This window comes from Carassius gibelio, chromosome B15 (genome assembly GCF_023724105.1).
Source record: "Carassius gibelio isolate Cgi1373 ecotype wild population from Czech Republic chromosome B15, carGib1.2-hapl.c, whole genome shotgun sequence".
Classification (NCBI taxonomy): Eukaryota; Metazoa; Chordata; class Actinopteri; order Cypriniformes; family Cyprinidae; genus Carassius; species Carassius gibelio.
The window spans coordinates 19,981,854-20,004,289 of NC_068410.1; the positions used below are offsets into that span (position 1 = coordinate 19,981,854).

A 22,436-nucleotide genomic window follows, 5' to 3' on the forward strand; every position below is an offset into this window, starting at 1 on the left:
AAATTGTCAAAGAACAAAAAAGTGAAAGAGCAACTTGCAGTTACAGCTCACAGTCACACACTCCCACACAAAACAGACACCACTGAAAGACAGAACATAAAAAACAAGCAAACTTTAATCTTTAAAATGAACAAGCAGCCTCCCCCCAAACACTCAGATAAACAAATCCAGTCTTATTTACAGCACAGATGACTCAGATACACAGTATTTATGAATGAAAAAATCACAATGGTTACCAAGCAACAACTGGTTTCATGCAGTATTTTGAACTACTCTTCACTCCATATTGATATCTGGTTATGAAATGCACCCAAACTCCACTACATGAGCAGAGTCACTGAATTTCTCCCGGATCAAGTAGTGGTGCTGTTGTAAAGGTGCGCTCACATTAGTGAACATCCATTGTCTGCTGTCAATGGTGCTCACATTCGGAGTCACTTTCAAAATACACAGCTTGAAGCAGTCGCGAAATCTGTGGGGAAATCGATCACCATCATGTGAAATTCCCGATAGAGTGGATTCCTATTCAAATGAATGGATTTCACCCACACAGAGAGAAGAAGAAAATCTGAACATAAATTTTGCCTGGTGAAATGGTAAAAAAAAAGGCAATTTAATAAACTAAAATAAACTATAAACGATAATTGTGATCATCCTTCTTAACATCGTGTACCACATGTCAATGGGACCATCAAGCATTGCCCTGTAAATTTAAGGGTTTAACAAGTTTCAAACCCACTAATATCGCCACCATAAGGAATATTCCAGGTAAATACATTGGGCAGCATCTGTGACATGCTGTCGATTAATCATGTAGAAAAACAACAACGCTTAAATGGAATATTGACCAAATTTTTGGACCGCAATTTTGCGTAAACGGTCCTTTTGTATAAAGCACAGTTCACAGAGCAGTTATCTGTTGGTCAGCATGCCGAACTCACGTGAACACACAATACAACACAATACAGATGCAGTCACATTAGCGAAATTCTGGTCAATAATGGAGCTTTTGGTTTGTGAGTGTGGTAACTCTGCATAGCCAATCCGAACCTGTTGCCAAATGTGCGTGGGGTAAATCTTTCTCCCTTGTGTGAAATGCACAATTGTGTAAATTCTTTTTAAATTGACAGGATCTCACCTGCGAAAGTTTGACAAACTACATTAAATGTTACAACAAATTAAGCGTAATCGAGTGCACTCATTCAATTACATAATGCACCGCAATGATAAGTGAGAATACCTATTATGCACCAAATTAATTATTGCATTTGACCAGAAGATGGCATTGCAGTAAATTGGAATAGATAGAGTGTAACCTCATATCAACATTGCAGTATCCGTTCCAATTTTTCACGCTCAAAGTCTAGTGTGACCGCAGCTTAACTTAACACCTGTTTACGCTGGAATGTTCCTTTGAGTCAAACTTTTGATGGACAAAAATGGTTTAACTCACTCAAGCATAACATTTCGTAAAATAAAATAAAAATAAGACCATAACAGTTTAAGTGTATTTTAAGAGCTTGGATGATTATGAGAGCGTGATGTAGAACAATCATGTGGTTAGTCAGTTAAGGCTGTGATTGAACTAGAAGATGTGGCGAGCTGATCACACACCCCATACTTACAACTAACAGCATGTTCTTGTCCACAGCTGAGGTGGCAAGACGACTTCTTACTACTGAAATGGTGTTGGACTAGTCTTAATTGCTCTTTAGTTAGGAATGATCACTCCTCAAACAATATTCTCTCATTTAATATCATTAAATTACTATAAATTTTACAATTCTATAGGTACAGTATATAAACAGTCAAAAAAAGTGCACTTGCAGAGAGAAAAAAAAAAAGAGAAAGGGAAGGAAACCCACACATCACGTAGACAGTATTTAAAACACAGATCAAAACAGGTCTGTCTGTGGTGCATAATGGTGATGTCACTGAGGGAACCTGGAGATCTCCCCGTTATGGGGAACCAGAGCAAACAAAACATGCAGGACTAAACACCGCAGCTTCAGTGGAAGATCGTTCCTGGTGCAGTCTGAAGGGTCTGAGCTGGTGGCTGCACGAAAATATTCTTCCATTCTAACAGTGTACAGTACACTTTTACGTGACTTTAACTCCGTAATAACAGGGTTGTATTTTTTATGCATTGTGACTTTAAATTTGAAATTAAGCATTAAAAAATCCTATTTGCATTACTATAATCTAATAATACAATGTTAAAATCAGCATCATTTTTTTGTTTTAAATTTAGGAGGATGTGCATAAAATCTTAACTGTCCTAAAGTAACCTTTATTTTCTTTAGGAAACATTTGATCTCTAGTTTCATTATTGATATATATACATGATTTGAACATGTTCTTGAGTTTTAGGAGAATTTAATGTTTTTTTCTTTGTTCCTTTCTTTTTAAACCACCAATCAAAATTTCATTATTTGATATTTCTGCCAAACAAATGCAAACTGTAAATAACTAAATGAACAAGGTTTGTTGTCCTTAATTTCACCAAATCTGAAGGTAGGAGGTCTGTGCAGAAAGACGGCTGAGGTTAAGTTCGAAGATAACCTCTAACCCAAGCCAGACAGGGATGGCGGTATACATCTGATCTGCACCAGATAGTGCCGACCGAATGGATGTTTCTTCTCCTCCTCCCCTCCTTTTTGTTTTTTTAGAAGCACTTTAAATACCCAACCAATGCAACCGTGTAAATATCAGTGTACATGGGGTTTTAAGAGCTGTACGTTCTCCCAGAAGATTAATATTTCATTTCTGGCCATATTTACGCAGGTAAAAAGAACTGATATGTCACAATGTATAAAATGATTCAAGACCTAGGCATGTTTGATCTACTGCTGTCGCTGTGACGGCTGGTTACTTTATAAGAGGGAACTGTGTGTGTGTGTGTGTAAGGATCACAGGAGAAGGTATACACACACACACACACAGTCCCTCAGTCGGGTCTTGATTCACCTCTACCGCCCGTGCCCCTCGCTCGGGGCGAAGCAGTCAGGGAGATCTGTGAATCCTAGGTGAACAGCTTTCTGAGGTCAGAGGTCAAAGTTTGCAGATGGACTTCATCATAAAAAAATGATCCAGATGTGTCTGGGTGTGGAAGGGTCACATTTGGGAGAGGGGTAAGGGGTGTGTCAATACCCAGAGACACCCGGAGCTGAAAGAAAGAGTTCAAGAACATTTAAAAAAAAACGTATTATTCTTTTATAACAAAACGTATGTTTTATCTGCGATGTATGCTCAATTACCCGTAGACAATCTGAATGAAATAAAAAATATATAATATATGACATCACCATTAAAATGTCTGGTACGGAAAAAAAAAAAAAAAAAGAGGAGGAGGAAACATTCAACTGATCAAAACTAACACTAAACACATTTATAATGTTACAAAAGATCATTTCCCCCATAAATAAATTATGTTCTCTTGAACTTTTGAACCTGTTCATCAAAAACCCTGAAAAAAAATATAAACGGTCTCGTCAAATTTAACAAATCAGAAAGATTTCTAAAGGATCATGTGACACTGAAGACTTTAGTAATGCGTCACAGAAAAGATACAGTTTAATATATATTAAAATAGTAAACACTCATTTTAACTTGTAATAGTATTTGACAATATTACAGGTTTTTCTGTTTTTATGATCAAGAAAATGGACGCATTTGTAGCAAAATATGATTTGTGTATTATATATTACTTTATATTTCCTTTTAACTGCAATGTGGATGAACTTAATGAACACAATGTTTAAATCTTAATTATGCTTTCATAATAGTGTTTTATAACAATTGCAATGGTGTAACATAACATAAGCCCCATAGGTTTCCACTGTAAACACATTATTATATCAGGGCATGTGGACATTTTTTCCCAGAACCTTCCTCTAAATCTGTCATAGAAAGAGACTCTACTGTACCCAGTCACACTGCACTGACCTGAGGGGGAGGTTGTGTGTGTATGGTCTGATGTCTGTTAGCGGTCAGGGTGTCCGAGCCCCTAACAGTTACACTGCTGCTTGGCCTGTGCAGCAGAGCCCCGGGGCTGTCTGAGCTGCCGCAGGGACGCGTCTCCGTACTGGATCCCAGAACCCATCCGCTCCGGATCCAACTCACCTGCATGAGCATAGAAAACACAAAGCTTAACCTACTGTATCATATTTGATTAACCCATTTCTATGACTTCTAAATGATCAAAACTTTGCTTAAAAACCTGTATACAATCTACTACAGTACATGCCTTCTGCCATCTCAATAAAGGGATTGTTCAACCAAAAAGGAAAATTCTGAAGCAGAAGAGAAGAATTGTTGAATAAAGTTGTTTTTGTTTTCTTTCTGCACAAAAAGTATTCTCATAGCTTCATAAATTACAGTTGAACCACTGATGGTTCATGGACTATTTTAACACTGTCCTTACTACATTTCTGGGCCTTGAACATTTCAGTTGCATTGCTGTCTATGCGGTGTCAGAAAGCTCTCAGATTTCATCAAAAATATCTTAATTTGTGCTTTGAAGAAAAACGAAAGGTTTGGAACGACATGAGGGTTAGGAATTAATGACAGAATTTAAATTTTTGGGTGAACCATCCCTTTAAATTACTCTTTATAAGGCATCTTAGTATAATTTCAAAATGTCCACCTTTAGATCGTGTTGAACACTTCCTGGACTGAAGCAACTTAGATTTACTAGATCACTCATATCATTTTTCAGTAAAATGTTCAAGCATTGAATATGATACAACAGGCTTTTGAGGAGTGCTTATCATAAATCGCATTATGTTTTACAGACGATAAAAACAAAAAAAAAACCTACAGAGCTTTTGACCACAGTATTTAAATATCATCTTTTTAAGACACATTACTGGGAAATATAGAGTGACAACCAGGGCTTGAAGCAGAATCAATATTTTAACGTTTCTGTTTTTGCATTCCTCTGTTCCAAAACCGGTTTCAGCAGAAAAAGAATAAGGGTTAATAATGTTTTTTTTTTTTTTTTTTACTTTTTAATCTATAATAATAATAATAAAGTCCAAAAGAAAAAGAGAGATCTGGTATCATAGCCAAAACATCATCATCTTTTCTAGATTTTGACCAAATGTAAGCTAATAAATCTGTTTACACTTTATTTTTTTTAAAGATATTTAAAAATGTTTGCTGCATTGTCAAAAACACTACTTATAAAAATGCGATTTGAGAAGAAAAGAAACAAAAGTCGCGTAAGCTTGTGTCGCTTTATTTTTTATTACATTCAGAAATAATGTAGCCTACGCTAAAATGAGAGTAAAGAAATTTTTTTACAAATATTATAAAAAGCATATACATATTGATGATAAACACAGTTATTAGTTTCCTTCTCTCCACAACAATCCTCTAAAGTGAGCCCGTGAGTTTAAAAACATCAATCCAAAACCAAATTAATTTAAAGTGAAACTAATGGCTACCTCTCTCATTTGGCATGAATCCAAATGTTTCCATAGTCACAATGTATGTGGAAGCTAAAATATTATTACAATTTTTTTTTAATTTAATTAAATTTATGCATTTAGCAGACACTTTTATCCAAAGAGACTTACAGTGCATTCAGGCTATCAATTTTTACCTATCGTGTTCCCGGGGTATCGAACCCCCAACCTTGAGCTTGATAGCACAGTGCTCTACCAATTGAGCTACAGAAACACTTAATTATGTTATTATTAATTATAGGCTTTGTACTATGCTCACATTGACGCAAACATCATCCTTCGCATCAGGAATTTGTAAACTGCACAGTGAGGCGGTGGTCATACTGAACTCAACAGATTGTACAACGGGGCGGTGTAACTTCTTATACGTTTCTTTCAGTGTTGTGCCCGAACGCGTTCATTAAACGATAGTTCATGAACTCATTCATATTTTGGGCGAACGTGAACTGAACGTGCTGTATTACTGCCTGATGAACGTTACTGTCAACTCGTTCATTCTGGTGTCTGTGAACGGCATGCTCTCTCAGGTTAACTTCGTTCAATAGGGTGCCAGATTTCTATAGTGCCTTCCAGGCGAAAACCCGGCTAAAACACACCGTGAACGGGTATTAATATGTAGCGGAAAAAACACCCAATCTGGCAACACCAGCCACCAGTGTCGCACCGCCGTCCGCCGCATGAGTGACGCGTCATCAAAAAAACAAAACAAAAAAAAGCATGGAGGCGACAGCAGCATGTAGCAAGAAGGCGTATGATCATTTAAAACAATTTTATGATGTTTATGACAAGGTCGGTGAGAATGGGAGACAAAGCATTAAAACAACAATGGGGAAGTGCTGTCCCCTCAATCCTAATGTAAACCCTGGTTGGATAAGGATTCAAAATTGGATATGAAGATGAAATCTGGCGCATAGCTTCATTGTTAAAACTGATAAAATAATTGCTGTCTGTTATTCCATATGGGCTGTGGCAATAATTTGGAAAAATAATATCTCGCAGCAACATATGGAAAAAAAAAGAACTATGAACTAGTTCATTTTTGGAACTTCGTGAACTTAGTTCAAAATGTTGTAGTTTGAACTATGAACTGAACTAGTTCATTTTAAAATTTGTGAATTGAACTTTGAACTAGTTCATGTAGAAAGTGAACTTTCCCAACACTGGTTTCTTTAACTGTATTTCATTTTGATAACGAACAGGCTGCAATCTCACAAAATATGTTGTGTCTGTGTGACGTGACTAGTCGGCGCGATATGGCCACACCAACACTGGTTGGTTACACACAGAAGCAAGACACATCATTAAAAACTGTTAAGCTTTTCCAAAATAATGAAAACTAGCTACTTTCTGCCGTCTCGTTTTCCTTTCCGTGAACTTTTAATGTATAGGCCAATATAGGCTATTCCTTTTATGGAAGATTAAAATTTCAAATATTAAATAGAACAATAAAATACCATTATTAACCAGTTAATGGCTATTTCAAATTTTTCGTTTCTGTTCGGAACTATAACATTTTATTTCGTTTTGGTGGGTTCTTTTTCTGGACCTGTCAAAATGTTGTTTGCTTCTGGCTTTAGTTTCGTTCGAGCCCTGGTAACAACAGATATTTATATGCATTTATGCAACTTGTCAGTGATAAAGATCTAATTGATTTACAAACTATTAGAATCTCATCTTTTTGGCTATAAAAATATCATCATTCGCATCAAATTGTATATTTTCCTCAATTTGGACAGTAAAACTTTAGTACAGGGACCAATTCTCACTATAAACTAGTTGCTTATTAGCACGCCAAATAATAACATATTGGCTGTTTTTAAGTACGTATAAAGCACATATTCTGCATGACAATATTCCACATCCCTAATCCTGCCCAATACATAAACTTAACTACTCTACCTTACTAATTATAAATAAACAGCAAATTAGGAAATGTATTGAGGCAAAAGTCATAGTAAATGGTTTGTTAATTGCGAGAAATGGACCTTAAAGTGTGACCGTTTGGGCCTCTGAATAAAAATGAGTTTTCTTTTCCCATCTCAAACATGGGCTGTATATTCTCCTATATCATACTTTATGAGCCATAGTAAACTAATATGAAAATGTCTCGGCAGTGCAGCGTTCACTTACCTGACTCAATCTTATTGAGGATGGTGCGAGCACATTTGAGAAATCCTTCCTCTACGTTCTCCCCGGTTAAAGCACTCGTCTCCAAAAACATCAGCTCTGAGGGAGGACAGAGTCAGGCTAGCACATCAGAATCAATCATCTGCTCACCCTACACATGCTCTCGTGTTGAAAAGGTCCATATGGACACCTGTTATCAAGCATGCTAAGCGTCAGTTACATGAGGGTGCTTTAGTGTGAAGAGATCATCCGCAAGAACCATCTTACGGTCTTTAGCCATGTCTACAGCACTCGTGTGACCAATACAGAAGAACTCGTAAATGAGCCACTCATAAAAAATAACAAAAAGAGAGAGAGGAAGAGAAGCACACTCTCTGTAGCGGCACACATCTGTTTGGCCAATTATGAATACAAACAGATCTCTCTAGATATATGACAAACAGGTGCCAGAAGCAAGAGTAATTTTGGACTATAGCTACAAATGTGTTCTGCCTAAAGAGCAGCTCTAACCGTTCTCTTGGGCAAAACGAGACGCTTCTAGGAAGGTGACCTCACGGTCCGCATCCAGATCCTTCTTATTCCCGCAGAGGATGATGACGATGTTAGGGCTGGCCAGTGTCCGTGCGTCCGTCAGCCAGTTAGTCAGAGCATTGTAGGTCTCCCGACTAGAGAACAAAGACGAGCACAAAGACTAATTAATTTAGATATCACTTTCTCTTTCTCCATAATACACAGTTTCAAAGCAGCTTTAAAAGAAAATCATTTGCATTTAGCGAATTAGAGCCGGGCCGATAATATCGTTTTGCAACAATATATTCAAGCAGTTGAGATTTGCAACACAGTATATATTACCCCATGCGATATCCTGTATGTATGCGGATATAGATGGACATACTGTACATACAGTACATATAATGCTTTACGTGAGTATAAGGCATGCTTTTTGATGGATGAAATTTAATTTACCCTTTAAAACAGAGTCTAGAAAAATTAAAATGAATATAAAACAAAGAAACAATCCAGAAAAACTGACACCAAAAAAACTGAATTTGGAAAAAATAAAAAGGATTTCATAATACCTAAATAGCTATTGATAAGCCTTAACCAGGAGGTTCCCAGATTAAAAAAAAAAATGCTTCCTGGGGTTAAAAATGCGTTTTGTTATTTGGCATGGTTGTCTTGGTAAAATTCACATTTTAGGGGCTAAATATCACGTTATTGGTATTGGGGTTGCTTCAAACCACGGACATGAAAAAAAACCGCAGACTTGGCAACACTGGTTCAGGTGGAGCGGCAGTTACTACACCGACAACTAACACAAAATCGTTTTCAAAATCAACAAAGAATCGCCTGCGATTTTAACATCGATTTTATGTAGATTGTCAGTGAATTACGGCTCGGTGTAGTAAATGCCAACCAATGTTGCCAAGTCTGTGGTTGTTTTTCATGTCTGCGGGTTGAAGCGACAATACCCATTACGTGATATTTAGCCCCTAAAATGCAAATTTTACCAAGGAAACCATGCCATAAAACTTATATTTTAACCCCGGACAGCAATTTTTCATCGGTGAACCTCCTGGAAACACGACTGGGCTAGTTTTGAACTAGTTTTGAGAAGCAACTGGGCAGGATTTATTGTGAAAACCTGGCAACCCTGATATGAACGCATATGCTGGAGATATACTTCTAATTATAGGAGCGTCTTTACTGATGAGATGTGCATGAAAATCGCATTCGATTTTTTGCACAGCCCTAACAAATATTTAAAAACCTACACAGATAAATTGTGCTAAATTGCATAGCCTAATAGTGATACCAGAAGTCAAGCTTTTTTTTATTTTTTATAACGTTGACCATAATTGCCAAGTGTGCTACTAATTTTCGGAGTCAACATTTAACCTAAGTTCCACCTTTTAAATTCGGTACCAGAGAAACCGCTTTTGTGTGTAATAACAGCGAACACTTAACATGCTTCACTGTAATGCTGCTTCTCAGAAGTCAATGACTGCGACGACCTCTGAGTGCTTGGAGAAACAGTGGAACAATACATGACTCATAATGCCGTCCTTCACATTTCCTCACTGTGCATTCGTCACGCTTTCAAGGAATCTTGTTTTGTTTGAGTCACTGGTCTCCAGAGCAACAGAAGAAAGGGAGCGTGGTGAAAGTGTTTGAGAGTTCAGTGCTGAAGGACGACTCTCATCACACACACACAATCCATCACTCTGTTCATGTTTCTCGCTCACTGTGCTCACATCCCATCTAATGGACCGATAGTTGCCGCTCGCCAGAAGATGACATTTTATTACAGTGCTGTCAGTCTTTATTATTCCATTGTCTTTGTCTCTATTACCAGGACAGCTGCATGGCAACCTGGAGCTCATTCAATTCACTGCGGCAGTCATTCTCTCTATGTGCCTGTTTTAGTTCATTCCCTGCAGCTAAAAGATTCATTTTTTTCCATTTCATAACAAAATGTATCTTTGCGGTCGGGTGACCCTACAGCTGCCTTACCTTGTGATGTCATACACGAGAAGAGCCCCTGCTGCTCCACGGTAATAGCTGCGGGTCACCGACCTGGAAGACACAAGCGGAGAATGACCTCAGCCAATCAGAGTCAGCACAAGAGCAGTGAGGATGTGCTAACGAGCCAATCACAGGCAAGTACCTAAAGCGCTCCTGTCCAGCTGTGTCCCAGATCTGCAATTTGACCGTTTTGCCGCCAACGTTAACGACCCTGGAGCCAAACTCAACGCCGATGGTGTGGTTGGAGTCCTGTTTGACTGTGAAAGAAGATGATTGGTTAGAAGCGGAGCTGAAAAACTGCTTAAAGAGATTGTTTCATTGATGTCTGATGCCAGCAGTGTTGTTTTTGTATTCTTTGAACTATTACAGGTTTATTTTTTAAAGATTAATTTGAATTTATTTGTACATTTTTAGTTTTCATTTTAATTTTAGTTGAACGGATAATTCACCCAAAAAAAGACCTCTGTTCATCTTCAGAACACAAATTAAGATATTTCTGATGCATTCCGAGAGATCTCTTGCGCTCCATAAACAGCAAGAATATTACCACAATCAAAAAAAACAATAAAAATAAAAAATTTCAGCAATTCTTCTCCACAAATTTCAGTCTTCCGCCATTTTGGAGAATACCCCAGAATGTAATCAACATTTTCAACATGCGCGTGCTGTCTACTGAAAATAAACGAGGCTGATTGCATTGGTTTCATTCTGGGGTATTCTCCAAAATGTGAAAGACGGAATCTTGGGGAGAAGAGTTGCGGAGTAAATTTTTTTATTGTTTTCTTTGCGCACAAAACGTATTCTCGTAGCGTTGTTAAATAACAGTTGAACCCCTGATGTCACATGGACTATTTTACAGATGTCCTTGCGACGTTTCTGTGCATTGATCGCGGAGGGTATATCTATGGAGGGTAAGAGATCTCACAGATTTAAATCAAAAATGTTATTGTGTAGGTTTAATTTATTTTTTATTTCAGTTTCAATTTTACACTGAAACAATTGGTAACGACTAGATTCACCCTGATGAAGGCCAGTGGGCCGATATGCGTTGGTGTTTTATGCTTTAGCCCTTTTAAATAATTAAGGCTTTTTAACTTTTGCATCCTAGACCTGGATATTTTCCAAATTCTTTTTCATGAACAGTTTACCCTTCCATAAGCACCAGAGGATACAAGGGATACCAGCAGCACTCCAGTTCCCTTGTGTTTACTCTGAAAACTGTCTGTTAAAGAAATATTTGTGTGCACTGGTGACTCAATCAATGCTCATGAACAGTTGTATATTAACAATCAAATAAAAAATAGGAATTCCCAAAATGCATTTACCCTGCACAACAGTTACATATCACACTGTGATTTCATGCTTTCAGTCAACGAGGGAGCATCAGAAAATTGTGTGCAATTGACTACTTTTCAGATTCTGAACATTGTATTTTATGTGTATTTAAGCTTACAAGATGAACCAGGCCAAAAACATAAGTTAATAATAAATATAAAATGAGTGAGTTCTCAAAAAAAAAATGAGTTCTCAAAAGTCCAGTGTGTTTTGTCACTCACAGAACTTTAAAATACCACAAAATTTGTTTAATCATATGACTCAAGTAGACTTCCTTAAGTCAATGCACATTAAATGTTTATATTATAACATTCAAAGCTCATTACGGTCTTAGAAACAGCATAATGGCAGAGTCATTCAAAATCCATTCAATGTCAAAGACATAATTTCCAGCAATTAAACCGCTTTTATTTATTTTTTCTCTGTAAACTGAGATTGGCATTGGATTTTCTAAGCTCACTGGCAACATGATTTGCATTCACCACTTAACATACCTTTATTCATGTTTCAAAAGCATATAAAGCTACTCTAGTTCACAAAGATTTAACATTCTCTCTGCTGAATGTTCTGAGAATTAAAGGTCAGGTTTTAATTCAAGTCTTTGTGAGAGTGCGACATTAGTATGGGCTTACACTTGTTTTCTATGAACTGGTGAAGGAGGCATGATTTCCCAGTCCCAGCGCTGCCAATCACCAGGAACTTAAACAGGAAATCTGAAACCAAGAGGGAGAGAAAAAGGAAACCGAATCAATATCGCTGTTGCATTGCACAGAAGACATGTTTAAAGGCTGTTTGGATGTCGTTCAGAGCACTGCCATCCTGATCTGAGCTACAGATCTCCATTCTCATGTCAGTCAAACTGAAGAGTGTATTCTTTGAACAATTAAATCCATCCTGAAAAGCAATGTTCTTCCAAGAAGGGTTGCCAAGTAACTGACTAAACATGCATTAAACTGAAGATTGCTCATATCAATGCTATTATGCGGCAAGCCTGATTCTGCCAAAGGTGAATCCAGCAGAAAGTTTTTCACATATGCTCACCAAAGCTGCACTTATTTGATAAAAAAAATTCAGTAAAAACAGTAACATAGTAAGCGGTTTCCCTAGTTTTATCAGGCATGACAAAATGAAAATGAGACCAATCACCACAGATTAGCGTCACGCAAAGGAGGGGTTTGGAAAAATGGATCGTGGAGTGAATCGTTTGGGAGTCGCTGAGCAAGTAAAAATAAATGCATGTTATAAGACAATGAAAATGTTTTTTTGTCCTTGCATCTGTTGTTGGAGACTCCCAAAACATGAATCTTTCATTACCCATAACAGGGGCACTTTAAAGCACCAATAATTGTTATACACTTTATATATTTTTAAATATAATTTATAGGGCTGCACAATTAATTTAATGTGATTGTCATGCGCATCTTGTCAGTAAAGCTGGTTCTGTGATTAGTAATAAATCTCCAGCACATGCTTTCAGATGAAGCAGCATTTACTACTCAGAGCCGTAATCCACTGACGGGCTACACAAAATTGCGTTAATAATCGCTGACAATTTAATTGTGTGATCATGAAATTGAAGAAATCATCCTGTGCTTATGAAAGCTGTTTGCATAGCTTGTCAGTGATCTATGGCTCTGTGTAGTAAATGCTGCTTTATATGAAAGGGCGTGAAAATACTACATTTAATAACATGTTTTTTACTCCAAACTCACTTATAATGTCAGTCCAGTGTTTGAAATAAATCCTTCTCTGAGATAATGTGGCTTCTTACACAGAATATGACACACAACATATTTCATAGTATTCTAAGCAGTGATAAAGGCTATGTCGATTAGCATTGCATTATTATAATAAAAATTATAATAACTCAGATATATTGTAGTAGTCTTGTGTTTATCAGTCACGTTTAGGAAAGCAAAAAAACTAAAAACAATTTAACCATGCAGCAAAACATTTGTAAATATTTTAATAAGCTATTGAGAATAAATAAATAAATGACTGTTTAAAACGTTTAACATTGTATTAATCGGCCAAAATTCTTAACGGTCGGTTAACGGTTATCCGGTTAAAATAAACATCCCTAGTTACGTTGAATCAATGAAAGCAGTTAAAGGAAAACACCACTGTTTTTCCATATCCCACGATATTTTTCCCTCAACTTAGACGAGTTGATACATACCTCTCCCGTCTCAGTGCGTGCACTTAATCGCTGTAGCACATGGCACTACTATGTTAACATTTAGCTTAGCACCATTCATTCCTTAGGATCCAAAGAGGGATGAATTTAGAAGCCACCAAACACTTCCATGTTTTCCCTAATTTGAAGATGGTTATGAGTAGTGAATGGATGGGATGAGTAAGGAATGAATGGTGCTAAGCTAAACGCTAGCATTATGGTGCTGCGTGCTACAGCGTTTGACGCATGATTAATTCAGTGATTCTGAAACATAAAAGAACATTTTCCCATTGAATAAGCGATGCCTCAAAATTCAGTTTAGATAGACGACTAGGTTTTCAAACAGATCTATCATGAATACTCTGTCATAATGAAAAAGGGTAAAAAGCCAAGGATCTTCAATAGATAAATGACTTTGCAATCACTCCAACATGACATTTAGGCATAATAAATCATATTTAATGAAGTGGTCGAGACTCAGACAGTCAGCTAATGGGTGCTATTTCTGATGTGAGTGTGTGTACTCTGACAACATGACCTTGAGCTCGTGTTCATGGAAAAGCAGTTGGTGACTAAATGTTCACTGTACAGAAACTAGCAGCTTAAACATCAGTTTTCGAATGTTTAAGACTAAATTACCCGACATGTGCAAGATGTATCAGTTCCCTTCAATGATCTTAAAAGGGAAGTAAAAGGGTGTTGAAAAGTGATGTAAAATATTAAAGAGGACTGAAGCCTGAACTTCAGGCCCATGTTTACCAATGTAACTGTGGTTTAGATACACAACACCACAAGTAAGACAGCCAGACCGAAGTACTTCCAAATAATGGTTCAAGTCCATACTCGGCTATAAGGCAAACGCAAGTCAAAAGATCATGTGATTAACAAATGACTTTCATATTTCACTTCCTTTAAAAGTCTATGCTGAATTAATGAAATGCCATATCTGTCATCACAGGACTGCAACAATTCATCTATAAAACTGGAAAAATATTAATCTAATAAAACTGGAATTGAGATATGGTTTACAGTGAGATTATTAAAGCAAAGGGTGTGATGTAATTAAATATATGCACTCATGTTTAAGAGTGAAGCACGGCACTGCAGCTCATTATCTGCTAATTTAACATGCATTTGGGATAGTAACATGTCCCAACCAGCTTCAAATACTTCAAGCAGAGCATTGTCATATATATATATATATATATATATATATATATATATATATATATATATATATATATATATATATATATATTAAGACTAAATGCTCCATGGTTAAATACTTGAAAATGAAGACATTATTTTCCATACATTAGTATGCAAAATAATACTAACAATATTAATAATGTAATGCAAAACAACTTTTTTTCTGTATTATTATACTTGCTTTTATTTCACAGTGAAACACTACAATAGTAATAGTATTGTGTTTTGATTTAGTCATTTAGATTTTTATTTAGTAAATATCAATATAAAAAATTGTCTTTATGGCCAAATTGTGCAGCCCTACAAAAATGCACAGCAATCCTGATTTTTTGGTTTTGGAAGTGATTATTCACGATTAATCGATTTACAGCCCTGATGTTTTCCATGTTTATTGTTGCATAACACATAATGTGCCAGATACCATCTAAAAAGAATAAAAATGCAGTATTTAGGAAGAAAAACAAGTCTGAGAGATGATTTCAGTCTCTTTGGGGCCTGATCTGCTACAGTATGACAGATGAATCATACTGTATGTCACTCATGACAAATGCTAGAGTGAAGTCATGTTAAAAAGAGAATCAGTAGTCTAGTAGGGTGTCCTGAACGAGCGATTGACTATGGTTAAATGTGCCCCTGGAGAATGGCTAAGGATATCAATGAGCCATAGTAGAGCAATTACAGTGCCAGGGCAAGATGGTCATTCTTTCTCTATTGGCATGGAAAGGTGATTTGTAGGCCATGTGCACTGAAACGGACTCAGTTTCTCGGGGGACTGATGGGGGTTGGAGGAGAGAAAGAAGAGATGAGGGTGAGGGGGAGATATCTGCAACACGAAACTACTATCCACATTAACTACATGAATATTTTAGTATCTACAGCACAAATACATCAGTCGATAAAAAGACATGTCTGTAGCCTTCAACCAGTGATTTAAAGGGGCCACTCATGTTTTATGGCTAGATCCACATTTTATTGCTTACTGCACAGTATATACTGTTCTGCTATTTGCAGGTCGAGAAAGAGAAGTTAAAAGTCATGGTTGACAATATTTCTGATTTATACATCATACTAGACATGGAAAATCAATTGGGATAAAGCAGGCCTATTGCTTGCAGTATGCTTCATTTTATACTGTATATTTTGGCAAATGCTGTACAGAATTTGCATACCACATTTGCATACTGTGAATGATATACACTGCTGATAACAGTAAGAGCAGAATGCTATTCATAACACAGACTTTAGGGCACTGAAAAAAGTCAACGTGCAACTGCTTTCACAAGCCATTTTAATATAGTACAATGTGACATTTCTGAGTCAAACTATTCAAAGGAAACTTGATTTTATCCATTGTTAACTGATTGCATCATAAAAAGCGCTGTTTCTGTGAAAGTCTTGGTGACATCGACCTAAAAGCAAAGTTTCAGAAACGAAACAAGATATGAACCATTGATTATGAAGACGGACGTTTGTTTTCTTTGCAAGAACATCCATCAATGGATCAACTTAAATTTCACAAAACTTCCTTTTTTATTTTTTTCAGTAACTTTTAAGGAGTTACTGTCTCATTATTTGCATGTGCTTTTAAATGTTCAATTCGCGTGGTGGTCTGACCATCCACAAAGCGTGTGTGCTAAAGCCTGTCAAACAGTGCCTGATTATTGAACTAAGTTACCTTTTGCGCTAAAACTGTCAAAACACACAAGGTTTACATGTAGACTCAGTTGGTTATGTCTAAAATGAAAGTAAACAATTGAGAGAAAAACATATATATTAAGCCCCTTTCACACTGCACGTTGGACACGGAAAATTGCAACCCAAAAAATATCTGCAAAATGTAACGAAGCAGAGATCATTTAGTTCTTCACTTTCCACACTGAGGCTGAGATCGTTCACCAGTTTAAGTGAAAGTTAACGTGCCTATCGTTTTCGACTCGACTCGACTCGACTCAAGTATCTTTACGGGACCTTTACAGGTTGTGTGTGAACACACACACATATTCCGGGTAGTCACTGGCAGTGTGTAAGTGCAAAATCTAGCGACCCAGGAACAATTGTATTTTCCGGATTTGCAGTGTGAAAGAGGCTTTAGATGAGTGCAGGTCTTAAAGGGACAGTACGCCTATTAAACATGCAGCCTACTGTCATTACAGGGATAGATTACCCTGAAATTTCATTTTTGTCATTATTTACACACTGCCACATTGTCCCAAACCTGTATTAGTTTTTATCTTGTGCTGAACACAAAATAAGATATTTTAAAGAATGTGGGTAATCAAACAGTTGCTGGTCCACACTGAATTTGATAGTAGCAAAAAGTACCCTGGAAGTCACTGTGGACTAGAAAATTTTTCCACATTCCTTAAAATAGCATTTATGTTCAGAAGAAGAAAGAAACTCATTCAGGTTTAAACCCACTTTTGATTAAGTAAATGGTTGTATAAAAATATGACAGAATTGACAGACAGCTGACAGAATTTTTTATTTTTGGGTAACTATTCCTTTTAGCGTTAATAAAACAACAAAACAATTAAAGAGAAAAAAAACTCTTCACTGCTCTTGACTGAAGAAATTTAATTGAGTTGCTTTAGGAATAAGTTTATAGTGTTTTATACTTGTTCATTAAATGTCTCGAATGCTCCTGCTAAATACACATATTGTACCTGAAAATAAAGCACTGTTTGTTTTATTTGTAGATGTCATTCTTTTATCTTTGTTCTTAAAAAATAAGAACACTTTTTTTTTTCTTCGCACTCTTTGGCCTAAATATCTGCTATTCATTTTTAGTTATCTTGAAATGTCTTTATAATAGGGAAATGAGTGTGGCTGTAATGCTCAGACAATTTGCAAAATAGTAAAATCAACATGACAAAGAATTGTGAAAAAATCTTGAATCGTGATATTAAAAAACAAAACAAAAAAAAAAACACAGTGATATGATTAATTTTCCATATCACCCACCCCTACTTTTAGGGCCATTCTCCCCCCTCGCAAATATACTAAACATTTTACAGTTTGAAAAAGCTCACACTGGCATGTCCTTGTAATCGAATTTTGACAAAATATTCCTTTTTTGGTGAACTAACAATTAGATCAGGAAAGTGTATTAAGAATGTAATTAGATTTTATGCAGGATATTGCATAATACTGCCGCTATATTGCAAAAAGTGCATAAAAACATTAATATCAGTAATAAAATAATTAGTAGTAGTGGTGGTTATATTAACATTAAAGAAGCAGAAGAAAATAAAAACAGTACCTCTTCTAGTAACCATTCCCCTTTCAACTGATCAGTGCTCACCACAGCAAGGACAAGTGGTACTTGTTAGAAGAAGTGATTTTCTCTCAGTGTGTAAAAATGAAACCGAGCTAGACAGTTCATGCAGAGCAAAGATGCATGCAGTCGATGACGGAAATCACATGCACAAAGTCAGTGCAATGAAACAAACTAACCTTAAACCACAGGCGTCAAGTTTCTATTAAAGCTGCTGTAAGAGATTTCAGCTAAATTAACTCACCAGTCATCCATTCAACCACACGGTACGAAACCCGCCGATCTGCTAACAAAACCTGAACAAACTAAACCAGTCGTTCACGAACGAACTACACAAACAGCCAAACTGCAGATAAACAAGGACCTTCTGACTGAACAAAAGAAATTGAATCTCATTTGAAATAAGAAAGAGAATAAGGGATTAGGATTGTGTTAAAATGACTAATGTCCAAACAAATAAAATGACACAACGATTTTGTTATTAAGAAGTCATTTCCAAGAATGGACAAAATGGAGGGGGGAAAAAAAGGCATGAATTGTTATCATTTGTAGCAAAGTGCTAATGAGATACATGGAAAAACTACTAATATATATATATATATATATATTATTGGTGTAACGGTACGTGTATTCGTACCGGACCATTTCGGCACAGGGCTTTCGGTACGGTGCACGTGTGTACCGAATGACGGAATGCAATATTTCCAAACAAACTTATTAAATGGCGGAAGTCTCCCCGTTCAGCGCAAATCCCGCCCTGCAGCTGATTCTAAGGCCGGCGACACACTAGGTGTTTCTCAATGTCAAGGAAGGATCCTCGGAAGCCAGTATTTCGGAGACTTAGGTCTCTGCAGAGCAAAAGTGGGCGTTTATCACCATGTGGGTGTTTTGAAACTGCTGGGTGTTTCTGAATCATGCAATCTAAATGATCCCCCTTACACAACCCCACCCCTAAACCTAACGTCACTATTACATCAACCAATCAGGTATCATGGTGTAAAAACACCTTGATCTCGTAACTCCCATTAATTTCCTGCAGAGACCTATACTTGGTATTTCGAGGATGCTACGTCATCGACATCCGTCGAAGGACTGTTCCAATGTCGAGGATCCTCGGAATTTCAACCAAGGACTGAGTCTTTCGTTCGAAGAATATCCCATACACAGGAAGGGATGCATATGTGTATCCTTCGCGCTCTTCGCGCTCTCAAATCACCCACAATCCTATGCGCGCAGCTTTGCTATCTAACGTTAGTTCAAAAATGTCGAACGTTAACGTAGTCGGAGCGTTAACGGTTTTTATTTACGTTACCAAACATTTTTTATAACTGTAATATATATAAGTAAAGTTTGACGTTTAAATGCCAGTACAAATTACTACCGTATTGATATTGTAAATTATACAAATACAAATGGTTAACTGAACCGGACCTGTCATTTAACAATTGGTTGCTTCATCTGCATTTATTTTATAAATAACTAGTTAAGTTGTCCAAAGTAATTTAATGATACCATTCACAGCGTTATTCAAACGGACCTTTTCACTGACGTAATGACGCAATTACGTGCACTTGCTAGGCTGTTCCATTTACGTGTTCTCCGAATGCTAAAGAGGAGTCTCACCTAGCCTCTGAAGGAAGTGACTTGGAAGGATCAGTCCTACCAAGGAAGTATCCTTGACATTGAGAAACGCCTACTGGATGTGTGGGGCAAGTCTCTCAGCTGCGTGGCATGTCTGTTTTTAATTCGGCTCCCATGGCAATTCGGTTGCCAATTCGGTTTCCAGGCAAAATAGAATAGGAAAATAAGTTTATATGTCATTTTGTACACAAATACATATTAATTCATGACACTTTGATGTTTGAAAGTCTATAGGTTGACATAAATTCTGATTTAAATGTAATTTAAAAAAATAAATTAATAATTATCGATTTTCAAATATTGCACTTGTGAAACATAGTCTATTTTGCCATCAATACTGTTGACGGTGTCCTTTATCAGTAGGCTTTATATTTATGCTCAACATGAAGTATAGATATTGTTGTCATGAAGACAAGAGCCTAAAATTACAGCAGTTCTAAGTAGACAGGAAATGAGTTTTACAGCGATGTATATATTAGTTTATGGAATATTTATCAATTATCATACCAGTTTAGCAGCTCTTGCCCGGCATACACAAACATGTTTATGTACACATATTAATTCAGATATCATCATCATCATCATCATCATCATCATTCATCACCAGTACTGTTTTGACAGGCCCATCTGAGAGTGTTGAAATTACCCAAACACACATATTTACACACAACCTGCGCAGGCCAGAATTACAGTAATGACTCTAAAGGTATATGATTGTAATATCACAAACTAATTACAGCATTTTGCTTAACAACTTAAGGTTTGGAGTGAGAAACCGACTGCCTGATGATGGTGATGTTGATCCAGCACGCGCGCTCACTCACACGCGCGCGCCTCTCGCTGACTGTAAACGCGCTAACAACAACACAAATGAGCTGTCATTACCGTACGTCTCTGACATGTCGGTCCCACCGATTAAACCAATCAACCGGGCAGACGATACTCTTTATCCCCTTCTTCAGATAAACGCTATGCTCTGGTTTCGTTTCTGTGCGAAGTGCTGGTAGCCAACAGGCTAACTGCTGCTAACGCCTCTCACAGCTTCCTGTTTTACAACACAAACCTGCGCGTGCACAACGTGCTCGCGACACTGAACTGATGTCATGACGCGTCTCAAGAATCCTGTCATGATTCACCGCACAATCAAAATAAGGAAATTATTATTATTATTATTATTATTTTATTATTATTATTATTATTATTATTATTATTATTATTACGTATATACAATTTATATACACATCTAGCTATTTACCATAATACATTACAAATACTATTACAATAAATAAAAAGGTTTTATGTGTAAATTTGGGGAGACACAAAAAAAAAAATTATAATTTGTTTATATAAACAGAATGTTATATGTTTTTTCTTCTTATGAACAGGACATGGTTTAGATGTTGTATTTAATCATTGATTATAATTATTAAAATGGCATATGTCACTATATAACACACACAAACACACACACACACACACACACACACACACACACACACACACACACACACACACACACACATATATATATATATATATATATATATATATATATATATATATGAAAAACTTACTCCAGTGTAGCAATATGAACACACGGTGGCAGTCTAACTCCACGTGATCAAAATTATTCATGGTTCTCCAGTGACATGCTGTACTTCAAGATATAAATATTTTTGATCAAAGATTAAAATATTATCTACATTTTATTAATTTATTTAGCTCTATTTGTATATTTGATATATGTTTAATTTATGCATTTATCAGCCAAGGATCACTGCTGTATTGGATGAGTGTCTTATCAAGATGTTAGAATTTCCTTTTTCAATAAAACTTAATAAAATAGTTTGTTGCATGTCTTTGTCGATTCCATTCTTTCTGAAGTTTTCTGGCCACACATTCCTTCATGCTTACTTCGAGGGGCCCAGTGCAAACATCTTCAAAGCCCTTGTCACGGCAGACTGCCCAGGGCTCACAGGTGATAAATTACAGATCCCTGTGCCACTATCTGCATGATTTCCTCCCTGCCTTTGTTCTCCCGTGACAGATTCCCCAGCACGCTTTTGAAAGGTCTTTTTCTGCCAGAGATTAAAGGTAGCGGGGAGAGCCTGCCGTATGGAGCACGGATGTTTTCTTCTAATTGTCTAAACTTTGAATGAAAGGGGCAGAAAAGAGGTTGTATTTTGGAGCCCAATGCTTCATGATCTGAAAGCTCTGCCGTATTGGTACTAGGCTGTAACACCATTACACTTTCATTGTTTAGACTATGAGTTCTCTTCCCTGTTTATGACCTAGGACAAACCTGTTAGTAGCACAAGATTAGGACCAGGTCAGTCAGCCTGTTCTGGCGTTTGTGTGTGTTAATAAAGAGACATGTCAGGACATGTGCTGGAGGGGTGAAAACTGTAGACCCTAAATTAGCTGTATAGCTGCCTGCAAGCAGCAATAAACATAGTCAGAAATGTGCATCCTAGGTGGATAAAAGTGAAATCTCTCTCTCAGGTTTTTATTTCCCAAAATATGTTTTTAAAACACAGCAACAACATGGAATTATAGTTTTACCCTGATATTTAAACTGACATGAGCAGAATAATAATTTCTTTCATAAAGTAAAAAACAATGTAGGGGACATTTTGTGCCACTATACGGCTAATATTTTGTTAGTATGTTCAGTTATATG

At 36.7% G+C, this 22,436-nt stretch overlaps 1 protein-coding gene across 2 annotated transcripts; it reads right to left on the reverse strand.

The window, feature by feature from the left end:
- Positions 1–97: 97 nt before the first annotated feature.
- On the reverse strand, positions 98–20,840 carry rab4b (RAB4B, member RAS oncogene family). Of its 2 annotated transcripts, none has more exons than XM_052576613.1 (8): positions 20,642–20,840; positions 12,089–12,169; positions 10,264–10,378; positions 10,110–10,172; positions 8,106–8,260; positions 7,599–7,694; positions 3,946–4,122; positions 98–3,166 (listed from the first exon to the last, which is right to left on the reverse strand). In XM_052576613.1, the coding sequence occupies exons 1-7, from the start codon at positions 20,655–20,657 to the stop codon at positions 4,007–4,009; spliced, it is 642 nt and encodes a 213-aa protein (XP_052432573.1). In that variant the 5' UTR covers positions 20,658–20,840; the 3' UTR covers positions 98–3,166; positions 3,946–4,006. The 2 variants fall into 2 exon arrangements, with proteins under 2 accessions (XP_052432573.1, XP_052432574.1); XM_052576614.1 differs by lacking the exon at positions 20,642–20,840 and adding an exon at positions 18,101–18,172.
- Between the last annotated feature and the right edge of the window lie 1,596 nt (positions 20,841–22,436).